Source organism: Platichthys flesus, chromosome 15, assembly GCF_949316205.1.
Source record: "Platichthys flesus chromosome 15, fPlaFle2.1, whole genome shotgun sequence".
NCBI lineage: Eukaryota > Metazoa > Chordata > Actinopteri > Pleuronectiformes > Pleuronectidae > Platichthys > Platichthys flesus.
In genome coordinates this window covers 8,721,444-8,737,786 of record NC_084959.1, presented here as the reverse complement: position 1 = coordinate 8,737,786, position 16,343 = coordinate 8,721,444, and the positions used below count along the sequence as shown (strand labels likewise).

Sequence of the window (16,343 nt, the reverse complement as noted above, 5' to 3'; positions counted from 1 at the left end):
TTAAAATGGTGAACTATTCATGTTTACTAGTTCATGAGGTGTGAACTTGCACAACACTGAATATTCCCCAGTGTTTGTATTGGACAGGAAACAAAGTGGCATAAAATGGAAATATTCCCAACCAATTCAAGTTTATTGTGTATGTATACACTTATGTGAGTTAACAAGTCGTTTTTTAGAGTTGGTCTAACCATTTTATTTGTTCAGTCTATAATATAAAGTTATATTAACTGTGTTTAAATACAACAACACAAACAAACACGTCAGATCCTCCATCCTCAGATGGACTGGTATGCTTGGAAGAAACCTAGACGAGCACTAGGACCCAGCGGTTCCTCCAAGGACGAGGAACCGGGCGGTAGCCGAGACCAACTGCAAACCGGAGCGACCAGTCGGACTCGTTTCCCCGCAGAGAGTCTGACAGAGCCCCGCTGCGTCCGTGGCGGTTCCTCCTCACTCGTTCCCAACTTTTTTAAATGAAACTACCGAGGGAGCGTTAGAGGAAACTCGCTGGTGGAGCCGTTGTCGAGCACCCGACATGGAGCCCAAACCTCAGAGCGGTGAGTAACAGTCTCAGCGTCTCATCATATGTGTTCGTCTGTGGAATAAGTTTGAGGAGAAAGCAGCACTTCCGCTTCATGAGTAACAGGAGAATAACACACAATACATCCATGAGTACACTTCACACCTATAACTCCCCGTGAGACAGGAGCGCGTGTGACGGTTAACAAAACAAAGAGACACAGAAGTTACTGCGTTTTATTTGAATTCTCCGTCATCACCGGGTTTATGTGACCCCACGTTTTGAAACAAGTCAGATTTGTTTGGAGGTAACGGGCGCGGTGACGTCACACACCTACTACACGGGGACGGCGCGCCGTGATTGGCCGTGAGGTGAAGGAGTCCTCATTCAGGTGGTGATGCAACCGGATGCCAACGAGAGAAAGTGGTGTGTTGGAAGTGGAGGTGCAGGAGGAGAAGCTGCAGGAGGAGGTGAAGCTGCTGCTGCTGCAGGAGGACAGAAAGCTGTAGCTGCAGCAGCTGGTGAATGGACGCTCTGTTTCATCTGTCGCCCTCAGGCAAACAGGAAGCTGCGTTATGTGACACCAGGTGACACCGAGCAGAGGCTTAAAACTGCCACTGTGCATCACAAGTGATCAGGTTGAGGTAAACAGTGGAAGGAGATTACAGCAGGACATCACTTTGCCTGCAGGTATTTGTGCTAAGAAATATCAGACTGTAGAATAGCAGCTGCCTAAAAGGTCCTACCGTCCCCTTATGAAACCAGATGTTCATTTGTATTTGGATGCACACACTCATAAACATTAGTCCCTTAAACATGCCAGATTTTTTCCCTGTCAAGATCCATGAGCTTCTCAGATTTTTCAGTGTTGAAAGTTGAAAAAATTAAATAAATACTGAATCCGCCCCCTGATCTGGATCCCAACCAGAATGTAATGTCTTCTCCCCGGGGTAATGCCGCACCCCTCCACAAAATATCATGGTAATCGGTTGAGTCGTTTCTGCTTAATTGTGCAACCTTAACAAACAAACAATTACAGAAGAAGTCTGAGGTTAGAAGACTCCAAGGCCCAACAGTTTTCTTAAATTCAATCATATTGCATTACATTGCAAATATAGATAGATAGCTATATCTACCTATATATTAATTCCTGGATCACTCCGTATCTGGATCCGCCCAGAAATTTGTCCCATCCCTCCACCAAATTTCTCTGGAACTCAAAACTTGTGTAATCCTGCTGACAAACAAACCAACAAAAGAACTGAAGTAACAAAGTTCACATAAAATCAATGTCTTATCAAATCCTGAGTGTAACTACACTCTGATGGCAGTTGTGTGATGATAATCATAAAGTCATGATGTTGAAAATAATAATACTTTGTCGTATTGTAAGTGCTTACTACGAAGCGGCTGCACAGGGGGTGGACTGTCATATCATCACAAAATCACAGATGTTAGTAATACCATTAACAAGGGCTGTTTTATTCAAGTGTCCCAGGATGCATTGACAAAAGGAAACACAAGCAGCTCCTGGAGTTTAACTCAAGTGTTTTATGGTCAGACACTGTGCAGCTGTGTTGTGTAGAAGTAACTGATAATGGACTTCTGTGAGAAAACACAGTTTTCACTCAGTCTTCAGTGAAATTTAAATGTATTATCTTATAGCTGCATGCATTTCATACAGTTGATAATTCTACTGTTGGGTGAATTGATTAAGTGAATTCATACGTCTACACACAGACACACAAGTCCTCTGTGTTTGACAAGTGGGACAAGCTTTGACCTCGATCATGGTTCCCTCACATTTCCTCTTCCCGCTTCCTACTCCTCTGCCAGTGACCCCCCCCCCCCCCCCTTTTCCTTTCTCTGTCAGAGTCACACAGTTTTATTTATTATCAAATTTTGGGATTTGATTTTAATACACAAATAATATTTTCCTAGAAGTCAGACTGAGTTGTTCTACAGTGAAAATTTCTGTTGCAGAAATAACCGAAGCAGCAGGTCTGTGCATGCCACGCCTGTTGCCCTACAGCATGAGGAAACAAAGCTCATGTGGTGATAACAGTTTTGTACAAAACAGGAAAAAGCAGTGCCTGGTGTTTTGTCCATTTGTCCATTTGTTTTCTTTTCATCGTCACAACTATATCTCTTTGGAATAGAATAGCTACGTTTTTGTGCAGGGCAGGGGTCAGTGACAGAGGTGCTGAATGCACCTGAAATCTATTGGTCAGGGATTTTTCTGACAGATTTTTCGCACACAAGAATCAAAGCTTAGGTGAAAAACTCTGAGGGCACAGGACAAATCTGAGCGGCGCGAGTGCAAAGAGAAGAACTGAAGCTGGGGAGCAATAAATCTGTCCAAGCACCAAAATATCTGAGTGCAAGCAACAGTTTGAGCACCAGCAGAGACAATCAAAGTGCAATCAGGGGCTGTTTGACTGTGAGTGCATGGTTTAGATTGAAAGCATTACAAAATCTGAATGTGAAATCAATAAGTCCTGCTCTCAAATTGAAAGATAGGGAAAAAAAACCATAGGAGACGTCGTAGAGAGCAGCTGAGCGCAGGTGTATTGTCCAATAACATCCCCTGATCGCTACTCAGCCTCCATATGCCATAATCAGTGCAAGATGGCGCCGTTGGTATGCAGGATATTTTGGCTTCATTTCTGGATAACGGGAGAAAGTGTAGACGTGATGTCTACCTCTGATTCCTGAATGATGGCGTGCTACCTACAATCACACACAGGCTTCTTTGGGTTCAGTGTTAAACAAGTCGAGGCAGCATAATGAGGGGATTTTTTTTTTTAAAGGAAATATGACAGCGTATCTCGTTTAATGGAGGCTTCTGTTTCCTCTGTCTCTTCACTGTTTACTATCAGAGGAAAGTGAGAAGATATAGAAAGAATGTGAAGAAGAGAACTTTTCCCCCTCAGCTGATTCTTTTTAAAGCTCTTGCCAGCCTGCTTGGCATGGAAGGGACTTTTTAAATTATCTGACTGATGGCGACCACTGACATCATCTACTGTTGTCCCCAAAAATATGAATCAGGGGATGGTGCATCTCTTGAAGCAGGCTTTTGTCTTAGAGGGAGCTGCTGGGGCCGCCAAGACTTGACCTCTGACCTTCTGTCTGAAGAGAATGGGTGTCTGGAAAGGGGATGGAGAGAAGCAGACGAGGGAAAAGGAGATAAAAGGAAAAGATCAGACAGGGATAACGAGGGCGGGAGAGAGCGAGAGGAGTAGAGGGGAGAATGTGGGATCTGGAGGGACGTCAGCCTCTGGGAGTGTGGGGGAGGCAAGAAGAAGATGCCTGCTGGAGTCCAAAATACTGGTTTAAACACTTTGGAGATCTTGAAATCCTCTTAATTTGAAAAAAAGGCATGAAAAGCTTGTTTTTGTGTGAAAGGGAATCTTGTTCCTGTGATGGATGAGCAGAATTCATGGGAACAACAAGCATATGACTTCCAGGCACTCACACAGTCCTGGAAAAGATCATTACTGGGAGGGTTCTTCTGGATGGGTGAGGCAAGTCAAGGTTTGAGAGTTATGGGTGAGATATATAATGGGTGGGAGTGAGAGCCTCAGATGAGCAAGAGTTGACTGTCTTTTTCGGTGTCACCCTGAGCTGCCCATGAGCATGTGGTGAGAGAAACAGCGGCGGCAATGGTAGCAGTTGTTTTGTTGTGAGCTGCAAGCAAACACGCTAAATCAGTACAAATGAGAGTCGCATGGCTCAGGTCCCATGACTGACCTTCTCCTGGAAGGCTGCCTGCGAAAACACAGAAAAATGTATGTAACAGCACAAACACACACACACACACACACTTTCCGAAGTAGTCTTGTGAACGTACATCTGCAGTGTTGGATAAGTGAGCACAAAGTCATAGTTTTGTGGTGTGAAGGAATCTCTGTGTCCATCATTGGGGGAAAAAAAAAACATTCAATGAGAAAATTTGTGCCCTGTGCGTGTGCGTGTATGTGTGTGTGTTTGTGTGGAACAGGGGGTTACAAAGATCCTTCTGTGGGTGAGACCGACCACAAGCCTCCAGAACAGCTGATTCTCAGCCTCTTAACCCTCATGGTCTCCCGATAGAAAATGAGAGAGAGAGAGAGAGAGAGAGAGAGAAAATAAAAATACGTTGATGGCCTTGACTGTGTAAAGTTAAACCTCAAGAAACAGAAAATAGACCAAAGGCCCAGCTCTGCCGTCTCATTACTGGCCTTGTTTACACTGATTGACTGAACTGAGTCTTCGTTGTTGGTTTCCATTGTGGGAAATGAGAAGTGAAGCAAACAGATCTTGTGATTTGAGCCTTTTTAAGAGATTGTGAATAAATTAGTGCAGAGGTGGGAGTCTATAAGATGACAGAGGAAGTTGGGACAAAGGGAGACACAGCAGGATGGTGAAAGGTGGAAAACAAGAGAGGTCAAAGACGGAGGAAGAGGGAGAGCAGAGGTGGATGTGGGAGAGAGTTATGATCTGGAAGAAGCTTCTGTCGACAGCCAGGACAGGAAACCACAGCTGCTGCTGGCCGAGAAGTGGTGCGCTATCAAACACACACACACACACACACATACAGAATCACAGTCACACATCATGACCCAGCTGCTGGAGATATATCCTTTAACCCTGAATACCCACGGATGGAGACGTTGCAGCTGTGGTGCACCACGCCCCTCGCCGGCCGTTCGTGTGTTGTTTCCTGTTTTGTTTTTCTGTTGGAGTCTCTGACATTGTGTTGTTTGCTCTGGTCTTGCAGGACCATTGTGGTCGTCTAATTTTGGCCTTGGTCGAGACAATGAAGTATTGTCAGGCAGGCAGGGCGGCGGAAGACGCTTAGAGTGAGGGCTTCATTCTGTGTGAAAGAAAGCGAGACTGTGTTTGGTGCTTTTTAGTTTTTGAACTAGCCCTTGTAACCAGTTCTTTGTCAGAAATTGCATGTATAATACATTATAATATCCATCATATTGTGGTAACACTGGTACCATAAACCTTTTGTATTGTATTAACGAACTATGTTTGGTAATTTTTTTAATCCTAAATACAACTAAGACTAAACTAAAATTAGAGACAATGCTTCTACCGCAGCTGCGCCATGGTAGTTGTTATTCACACAGATCCACAAGTATGTTGTTTGTTACTCTATTGTTGGTGTCAGGTCCAGTGGTTTTTTTAGTGGAGTCTCTAATTGTACTGTAGTATTTATGTTTTATTGTCATGTATTATTACATTTCATCCTGTCCTATCTGTGAGACGTCTGTCTTTCTTAGACTGAAAACCAAATCAACCTACAAATAAAGTTACCAGGACCCAAACAAACGTGTCAGGTGAAAAGTTTTTTCAATTTATTCACGATTAATAAAGAAGGGAAATGCATTACTCATTGGAAAAGTTCAACTCTGTGATGATTTGTAGGTTCCAGCCGTGTCCTTGAACTTCCAATCAACTTCAGTTTTTTTGTCTGTTGAATGTTAATGCCTGAAATGATGAGCACAAAGCCTCTTTGAGTGGAAACAGCCACTCAAAGAGGCTTTGTAGGGCATCATGGGATGATAGAATTTTTCCACCGAAACTAAATTGAACTCAAACTGAAATTAAATTATTTTAGGGTCATTGAATATTTCAATAAAACTGCACTTTACAGATGGTGATGGCCTATATTCAGTATTTTAGGTAATTACTAGAGAAAAGCTTTTTTTATAACTACTTGTCTGCTGGAGAGACTCTAATGTCCTCAAACTTCTCTTATGAATGAGCTGAACAACAAAATGAACCCACCCTGTGCTATAGGCAGTTTTGTTACCATATCCTTATATCTCTATTAGAACTACAGATTTCCTTCTTTACTTTAGCTCCACTTCCTTGAGAGAAGGAAGCATGCTCCCCCTCCTCACCCTCTTTTCTCTCTTTTCTCTGCTTCCCCCGTCCTGACTCTGTCATCTCTGAGCAGGCAGGATGTGCGAGGAAGAGTGTGTCAGGGCATTTGGAACAATGTCAAGGTCAACAAAACACACACACTTTGACACACGCAGACTCACAGGATGTCAGCGTCGGACATGGAAACAATTATTTCTCAAAGAAAGCTTGAAATGTCCAAACTACGAGGGTAAGATTTGATTTGCGGTGATGCAGGAACAAAAGGACAGAAAACACGATCCACTAAGAGGCTGACTGAGGCGGACACGTTGACTGATATGTTAACATGTTGAACATCTCCTTCCTCTCAGCTGTTGCGACAGCCGGACGCCCAAACTGACTCAAGCTGCCAGTTTTGGTCTTGCATGCACGTGTTCAATTGATGCCGTTTTGTATGCACTCTGTGTAATGGCATAGGCATTTTAAGCATGTTACGAGGCTTCACTATGCACGTTCCCATGATGACCGGGTGTTTCATTGCCATTCAGCAGGAGCAAATGATATATTATCCATTTGTTTTCTTTTTTTTTTACCCAGTGGTGGTGGAGCGACTCGTGACTGAGCTGGGTTCTCTGCTGAAGATGTTGGACCACGAGACCGTCAGTCCGGCCACTGCCGACAAGATGGCCTCCATACGCAACACCCTGGACTCACTGCAGCTTTCTGGTACAACATTAGGATTAATATTGTGACTTTATTTTGAATTTGTGTTTCTACAGTTGTCGTAGCCTACGTTAATTCTCCACAGCCTCCTCATGAAACCACACCAAAATACACAATGTCATAAATATCAGTCTCCCAAACATGCCTGAGTTTTTCTCATCAAGATCCATGAATTATTCCAAACCGCATCCTCCCACCAAGTTTTGTGGGAATCCGTCAAGTCGTTTTTGTGAAATCCTGAAAACAAACAAACAAATGCAGAAAAAACAAAACCTCCTTTAATGTAATTTCATCAGACACCAAAAAATTAAATTACTTTATTTCACACTCTGATTGATATGAGAGATCGGGGAAGACATGTAGCATTTATTTCTTACTTTGGATCTCCTAACATCAGAATAATATAATATATAAATATAATACATAACTCATCTTATCAATCCTAGGAAATACAAACTACTAACTGACTTTAAATCATCTGGGGGAAGTTAACTGAACATCTTTACAGTTTTTCAGCTGCAAACAGCGTTTTACTCGTGCAGCAGTGTAGTTAAAGCTTTCTACACTTGAGTCACTGAAACACTGATTATTTCCTTTTTTTACTTGCTTCATGTCTTTTTGTAGTGGAGCAACCTTCCATTACTTAGCTGACCAGGCTGCAGCTGCACAACACTGCATCACACACCACACAGTAATTACAGTTAGGGACGTGCAACAAAAGTACATGCAGTCTCCATGACATCAAATCTTCCTGAGGTCTTTACAGCAGGTCCTGGTTTATCCCACTGAACACAGGATGTCACAGAGGATAAAGGGATTTATGTAAGAGGATAATGAAATGTAAAGTTTTAAGAGGATAATGAGAGGAGGTCAAGGAAAGGGGAAAAGCAAAACATCCTGATGGCTCACAACAAATGTCAAAATGGACTTCAGGCTGCTCAGCCCATTTTACACAATGCAATAGTATAATCCACGTTTTTCAGAAAAAAACCTCAGCGGCTGATTTCTCTCAACACTTCCAGAAAGTCTGGGAGTTTTAGAAAACATTAAAGCGTATGTTACGACTTCCTTTGTCCTGTTTCATCTGGTGCAATCGGCACTCCCTTATTGTATGGTGTTGGTTTCCTTACGATCTGTTGGCTTAAAAATGCAGATTAGTCAGTACTCACAATTAATGAGAAATCACTTTCTTCTTGTTTGGTAATCCTATCTGTAACTAACCTTCAATTGATCCCTTCCACAGTCAATGGATCAGATGTCTACATGAACAGCTGTCTCTATGGCAATGGCACAAGCTTTGTTGAGTCTCTATTTGATGGTTTTGGTGAGTCGACCCCCAAAGTGCCCACAAGCCAGATAAGTGTCATGTTATGTGGAGATAATGTGTATAAGTGATTGTACAATCATCTTAACCACGATCTAGATATTGACACAATAAACATCTTTTATGAGATGGATATATAAGATATGTTTAACTGATAACCATTCTATACTATAGGAGTGGCTCTAGGTAAAATGTGTGCACCATCCAGTCTAGTTTTTAATCTGTCCATTTTTAATCTGTCGAGGGATTAAGATAGAATAGAAATTAAATAGATTTTCTGTGGTGTGCACTTATCTCCTCTTCTGACATTGTGAAAGAATGAGGCCTATGGTGGAATAGAAAGATCTACATTAAGGTACAATGCATATTTTTGTAGGTCGGAAATACCTACAAAAGGTATTTCCCGATAAATGGATCTGCTCATTCTGATAAGCCTAGGAAAAGTAAATGAGTCATTTTCAACCACATTTACGCTTCTTCGGTCGTTCAATTTGTTTGATAATTCAGTTAACGTTTTTAGACGTAAGTCCTGAAATGTGTCAAAGCTCCTCATGGTAAAAAATATACTCAAAAAAAATTCAAAAACAAACCCCAATACAGCACCTCCTATTAATAATAATGAAGAATAATAATTCCTGCCTCAGATAAAATTACAGTTTTTATTATATTTACACATCCGATAACACAAATCCTTTGTCGTTCCACCAGACTGTGACTTGCACATGCTCAGTGTGTCTCCTGTGGAGCAGAAAGAGGAAGTGGAGAAGACTCATCCTGATAAATCTGTGAGTCACTTACAGCATCTACCTGACTGTCCAGCTGCCTTCATTTACCTCCTCACTAAAAAATGATGGTTTAACCTTCATCCCTGGTTCCTCAGACACCCACCGACACGCCCCCTCCTGTGCCCACCACCCCACTTCCCGATGACTACTATGAGGAGGCTGTTCCCCTGGATCCTGGGTCCACCCCTCAGTACTTCACCACCAATATGAACCGTCAGTGCTGTTACACACACTCACATGCACCTACTCAAAAAAACACAATTAAATTATTAGAAGTTCCTCTTTCTCAAATCTTACTCTTTTCTCCTGCAGCTTCCTCAGTGGAGGATGCATATTATGAAGATGCAGACGATAACTACCCCATCACCAGGATCAACGGTCCTCCCAAAAACTCCTGTGAGTCCACCCTGATGGTGATGCACACGTGGAATACACAAAACTGTCTGTGGATGTTTTGTGAATGTATAAACACATGTTTTTTTTGTTGTTCAGACAATGACTCAGACGCTCTGAGCAGTTCCTATGAGTCTTACGAGGAAGAGGACGAGGAGGCAAAGGGGCGGGACCGGCCTCAGAGATGGGCGGCTGAGGAGAGCCCAGACGTACCAATCAGAGACTGCCGCATCTGCGCCTTCCTGCTACGGAAGAAGCGCTTCGGCCAATGGACTAAACAGCTTGTCGTCGTGCGAGACAATAAACTACAGGTAAATAGATTAAATTTCAAACATAATGAAAGCTAATGTTAGAGTCTGTACTGTTGGATATCTGCTTTTACATTAAGTGCAATTATTAAATGCTCCATCGAGTTTATCAGGGCACACCTGTCATTTAGTTTCAAGTAAACAGATGTCTCAGATAAGTTTCCAACCTCAAAACAATATTGCTCACTATTACCCCTACAAACTTTATATAGACATTGCTCTTTGTCTTTCTATACATCTCTATCACCTTCTCTCGTTCCCAGTGTTTTAAGAGCATCAAAGAGAGCACTCCCCACACAGAGCTCCCACTGAATCTGTGTAACGTCATCTACGTCCCGAAGGAGGGCAAGAAAAAGAGACACGAGCTGCGCTTCTCGCTGCCTGGAGGCGAGGCTCTGGTCCTGGCTGTGCAGAGTAAGGAGCAGGCCCAGCGGTGGCTCAAGGTACCTGCGTTCACTGTACCTGTGATGGTGCTGAGAGGAGACGGGAGATTGTGGCTGTGAGGAGAAGGCAGGATTGTGTATGGAAGTGAAGGTTTTTTCCTTTTCTGGGTCCAGGTGGTGCAAGAAGTTGGCAGCCAATGTAGCAACACCGAAGGACCAGATGTTTCCACTTCTCCCATTATACAGAGGAAGCTGGAGCTTGACAAGGTGTGTGATTGTTAGTCTACACTTCTGTCTTTGCCCGTGTATGTCATAGGATTTGACCCTTAAACAATCTGTCACCTTAAGCTAACTGTAATGTCTGCGTCTTCATTTCTCAAAGTGTATTTCTAAATCCATGTAAATTTAGAAACTGCTGACATCATTTTTCTTTTCATCCCACGCATGACAAAACTGTTCCATTGGCTTCTAGTTTACGAGCAGTGAATGTGGTGACATTATTGTGGTTGCTTTGCTGGCAGCTGCCGAGCCAGCCAGCTGAGTGCACAGTGACACGGCCCTACAGCCCCATGTAGGCAGAATAGTTATATATTATTATAACTGTAGTAAAGTAGTAAAGACGCTTTCTTTTCCTACTCCAGGTGCTGCAGTCCGATCGGCCAGCATCAGACTCAGACAGTGGACCAACAGTGGACACTCAGTCCATTGCACAGGTGCCAGGGCGGGACACAACCGACTCACTAAGTAGGTTTAAGTTAGTCAATAACCAGTAATGTATTGGGTCTTAGTTATTTTCTCTTTCTTAATTTACAAACTTTGCTCATTATATAAAGCCAATAATAAAACTCACATTAAATATGACAATTAATGCATAGATACACCCCCCCCCAAGTTTAAGATCAGTTTTTCAAAATAATAAATATTTATAAAATATAATAAAATATGTTTTGTACTTTTTTTTACAAATATTAAATACAGGGATATTAACATAAAACTGTAATTTTAGCATGCAACAATTAAAACAGATTATCAATTTAATTTTCCTTTCTTGAACACATCATTTCTATACATTCAAAAATAGAATATATATATATATATTATCTCTAAAGATTTGTATAAAAAGTCATTTATTTGGCCGTCACTGATGCTAGAAATTTCCTCAAAAAGCAGAAGTGTCCTCTCTTCTTTGCTTTTGAACTAAAATGAGTCAACACAAACATAGAAAGACATTTGTTTAAACAAACACACACGCGCCCTTTCAAGAGTGAGATCAAACACTATTTTGTTTATCTACCCACAAAATCAGGAAGAATAAAGCAGTGGATCCATGTTGCAGGATCAGAGTGTGGGTCACACACACTCGTATTGTTTCAGTCGCGATACAAACTGTTTACCGACCCAGGGGCTCTGAACCTAAAGAGACATGAGAGAGAGGGAGAGACAGGAAATGAGGCTCAGAGCAGATACAACATCCTTCCCATCCTCTTCCTGTGATTGTCCCCCACTGACATCATAGGAAATGCGCCCGGCCGAGCGCCGCAGCACCTGGTGCATTCAGCAAGAGCACGCAAGCACACTTCAGGGTTTGGCCAAATAAATAAAAGACATCTTTGAAATAAAATATAATATATCTTTTTTTTTTTAAACCCAAAAGTACCAGCATTGTCATTCTTTATTGGTGGCACACCATGTAAGCCTCTCCTGACAGCTGGTGTATATGAAGCGCTCCTCTGCTCTATGTCAGCTACGGCAGAAATTTGACCGAGGTGCGTTTGATTTCAGACCGAGCAAAGCGCGGAGCGTTCTCTGAGCTGACCGGGTCCATGAGCCGGGCAGCAGGGAAGAAAATCAATCGCATCATCACCTTCTCCAAACGGAAACCTCCTCTACCGGGAGAGGTCGCCTCCTCTGCTGGTCACCATGACAACCCGCGCTGTGGTGAGAACACGTCAAGGAGCTGATTATTAGAAGTTTTACGTTAATGTTAATAAGTGAGGTTTTGGTTAGAAACAAGTCTGACCTACATTTCAAATTGTTGAGGAAATCCATAAAGACACAAACTTATTACCATATAACGGAAGTATATCATGCTGTGAAATGAATCCTTGTGTTATGGTTAGTATATAGTATAAACACTGGAACAATGATAGATTCATCATAAATAATACTAAGGATACAATTTCCAAATGTTCTGTTTGACATAAGGCTAATATTTGAAGCCAGTTTTAGAACAACTCGCTCAGATTGACATTGAGTACATTTCCGGGACAAGCAGATGCCGCAAGCTGGGAAATTAGGTTGTTTGTTATTTAATATAAGTAAAAGTGAAAATAGAGTGAAGAAATTAACTTGTATAACCTGGCTCCAGTCGTTTAACCAACTTTTTCTCTTTCCATCACTCTTGTATTCCTCTTCTCTCTCGTCAGGTTACCTGAGTGTGTGTCTTAGTGGCTCATGGAAGGAGCGCTGGTGTGTGGTGCGAGAAGGAAGCCTGTACCTGCAGAAGGAACCTGGGGAACAGCGGCCCCCGGTCTCTGTGGTGCCGCTCAAAGGGGCAGAGGTGATGCCCGGGGGCCCCGGCCCCAAACACCCCTTCTCCTTCCGCATCCTGCAGGGAAGCAATGAACTGGCAGTTCTAGAGGTAGAGTGTTCTCAACAATAAAGATCTACAACAGTTTAAACTGCTTGAGAGAATTCAATGAAGGCAATATAAAGTTAACACCCCCTTATTTTCTGGAAACTATGTAGCTAATCTGTCAGAGGTTTATGTGTGTGTCCGTCAGGCCAGCTGCTCAGAGGACCTTGGCCGCTGGCTGGGTGTTTTGTTTGCAGAGACCGGCAGCTCCACTCTCCCTGAAGAGCTGCACTACGACTACATCGACGTGGACACGCTCACCGACATCCGGCACGCGGCCAGAAACTCCTTCATGTGAGTCACCTCCTCGATTGGTGTGTTTCTGCTCCTAGTCTTCTGTCTCTTGTTATTTATCCTGAACTACGTCTGCCTGTTCCTCCTGTCAGGTGGGCCACCACCACTGCTACGTCCTCCAGCAGCACCTCGACAGACTCCAGAACTTATGATGAGGTGTACGAAAGTGTTGAGGTGAGGAAACATCATGTGAAACTCATGACATCCAAACACAGGGATGGTTTAGGTTTCATAGGGCCTCTCTATTCTTTCCTCTTCCTCTCTTTTTTACGTGATACATTAGGAACATCCAAAGAGAAATTCATTACATCTGGCACAAACATTCCCTTGGACCTCGGATTAGAATTTGGAGGTCAGAGATCAAGTTCATTCTTACCACACAGAGCTCTTTTGCATATTTTAGGAACACCTCAAGAGAATCTTTTTTAATTTGGTGCAAACATTCACTTAAACTCACAAATTAACTGATTACATTTCAGTTGTCAAAGGTCACAGTGACCTCATATGAGCCTGAAAAACTGAATGTAGACTGAAACTGCATTGGTGAGGAGAGGCACCCATCCAAAGGGCAGGATTTATAGTCTAAACATTTAAAAACTCAACTCAACTTGCTGTGATGAGCTTCACTGGTTCCCCATGGGATTTTAGATATCAGAGGTTGGGAGTGGGGGTGGGGGGATTCAATCCCTGGAATAGTACCTTTTAATGAATGAAAACTGTCCATATCTTGTAGGACACGGATATTGAGAGCAGGACGAGCCAGGTGAGACGCCACGCCTCCTTCTCCAGCAGAGACTCTGAAAAGACCGAACAGCAGGCCGCCATCAAGAGACACGTCTCTAGTAGGTGTCATGTCACAATTTATTACAATGGTTTATTGAAGTAACATTCATCATCGTCTATCTGGATCTCTCTCTCTCTCTCTCTCTCTATATATATAAACTCTGTGTGTTTTGTGATAGATGTAAATCAGTATGGACGGTATGGAAAGACACGAGCAGAGGAGGACGCCAGGCGGTACCTGACGCAGAAAGAGGAGCTGGAGAAGCAAAAAGAGGAGCTGAGAAACGCACTGATTTCCTTCCGCAGGGAAAAGAAGGAGTTGAAGGAGGAGATGAAGTGTGCCACAGGTCAGACACAAATCCCCCCCACACACACACACACGCACACAGAAGTACTGCTAAGTCTTCAGCGTCACAGCAGTACTACAATCAGTGTGTTTGTGTATGTGCAGGTCAAGCTCTGGAGCAGCGGTTAGCCGTGCTGGAGACGCTTTGTAAACAGAAAGAGGAGGAGCGGGTGGAGCTGGAGCTCCGTCTGACAGAAGTCAAAGAAAACCTGAAGAAATCATTGGCTAGAGGAGCACTGGGTCCGCCCACTGACACCAAGTTCAGTGTGAAGGTAGGAAACTGAAGCACAGACTGAAATTCTCACACAATTCCTACATCTGGAGGAGTTTATGAATTACATGGCAGAAATGTGTCAGAGAGATCACAGGATTTCATTTCCACATCATTACCTCCGCCAAGGAGATTATGATTTCACCCCAGACCGTGTGTTTGTTGTTTGTTTGTATGAAGCAACTTGGCAGGAGGTGGAAGTATGAGTCGGGGAAAAACCCAATAATTTTTGGTGCAGATCTGAAACACGGGGCAAATCCAGGAGTTTTTTCAACATTTATTGATTTCTCAGAATAGTTCATGGGTCTTAATGGAAAAATACATTTTTAGGGAACTGATTTTCCTAATTGTATGCAGCTTGGTGCAGATCCAAATAGAAATATGGATCTGGGCCTTGGCGGATGTATGAGCTCTACTGAGTGCCTTTCTAGCTTCAGCTGTAATTGCGTTACCTTAATGAAACCTTTTGTCTTTGTGTGTCTGTGTGTGTGTGTTGCTACGTGTGTATGTGTTTGTGTGTACAGACACAGGGCAGTAAAGTTGAAAAGGTTTACAATGAGACTGTGCCAGTGAACGCAGCATCTGAGCTTCGTAAACGGCCTCCATCTCTTTACGCCTCCTCCAAGGGGAATGTCATGCAGAAGAAGAAGGTAAAGTGTGTGTGATGTGTGCGTGAATGTGTGTGTGACGAGCACATGGAGAAACGTGTTCCTCACTTTTTGCTGTGTCATGGTTTTCCAGGAGTGGGAGTCCAAGAAGGCGACCTAGACTGAACCTGAATGGATCGACGGGGGAAAAAAAGAACTGAGCCGTAACGTGAGGATGTGTAAAGGAAGGAAAGAGCAGATGAAGGAGAAGAACAAGTGGCACTGGAGAGGAAGAGGAAGAAGAAGAAGAAGAAGAGAACAAGGGGAGGACAGACTGACACATTCTTCCCTTATCTAAAAACGTGCAGGAATCTTTACAAGTACAGGCAGCGCGGTGCCGTCTCAACCACTGTAAATACGACTGACTCGACGGATGCACCAGTTCAGTATTAGTGTGGATCAAAAAAGAACGTGAAGTGTTTATGTTTGTGTGAGTTTGCATGTGTCTACACATTTGCACAGAGAGTGACGATGTGATTGTTTCAAAGGCGTAACAGCAAAAGGGAGAGTGTGGTTCATCAACGCTGTGCGGTCAGAGTCACGGACAAGACTTCCTGTAAACATCCACTGATATTATTCCTTTTTACATGATGTGTGTCATGGAAAATGAACAACTAAAGAAATTCTTTAATTACCTTAAATTATCATCATTAGTGAGAGAAGTGTCTCACATGTTGTGAAGTTATATTGAGTATGACACTGTTCCTGATACCAGTGAGTAAATGTTAATTATTACAATGTGAAACCATTGGGTTTTTGAACCAATATGTGTATATTTTTCATATTTGCCTTTTGCACTTTATCTTGTTGTATTCTGTGATAACACAAATGTTTTGGAAATCCGCCTCCGTTTCATCGCAGGAGAATCGTGACCAAGTGTCTGCTTTCCCTGCTCGTCACAGAGATATGAACAAACACACATGTTGGAGTAAATGGTAATTTTATCAAACAACTTTGTCTACTGTGCTGTTTGATTGGTAAACGGTCTGTGTTTGTGTTTGTTTGTCAACATGCTACTTTCACCCAGTCACACACACAAAATCATCCAGTGATTCTATATGTATGTGTTTTT

At 42.8% G+C, this 16,343-nt stretch overlaps 1 protein-coding gene across 1 annotated transcript; it reads left to right on the top strand.

Moving 5' to 3' along the window:
- Positions 1 to 296: 296 nt before the first annotated feature.
- On the top strand, positions 297 to 16,223 carry LOC133969774 (actin filament-associated protein 1-like 1). Its single transcript, XM_062406465.1, has 19 exons — positions 297 to 560; positions 6,977 to 7,105; positions 8,346 to 8,426; positions 9,135 to 9,211; positions 9,307 to 9,424; positions 9,524 to 9,607; positions 9,704 to 9,915; positions 10,176 to 10,355; positions 10,470 to 10,562; positions 10,937 to 11,039; positions 12,078 to 12,233; positions 12,722 to 12,936; positions 13,079 to 13,224; positions 13,317 to 13,398; positions 13,958 to 14,066; positions 14,187 to 14,354; positions 14,459 to 14,625; positions 15,149 to 15,274; positions 15,366 to 16,223. The coding sequence occupies exons 1-19, from the start codon at positions 539 to 541 to the stop codon at positions 15,390 to 15,392; spliced, it is 2,295 nt and encodes a 764-aa protein (XP_062262449.1). The 5' UTR covers positions 297 to 538; the 3' UTR covers positions 15,393 to 16,223.
- Positions 16,224 to 16,343: the final 120 nt, after the last annotated feature.

Excerpts from the sequence above, each read along its gene's own strand:
- LOC133969774 (XM_062406465.1), top strand. The coding sequence starts at position 539 with ATGGAGCCCAAACCTCAGAGCG. Across the intron at positions 11,040-12,077 it reads GGACACAACCGACTCACTAA|ACCGAGCAAAGCGCGGAGCG; the intron begins GTAGGTTTAAGT and ends GTTTGATTTCAG. Across the intron at positions 13,225-13,316 it reads GCGGCCAGAAACTCCTTCAT|GTGGGCCACCACCACTGCTA; the intron begins GTGAGTCACCTC and ends TCCTCCTGTCAG.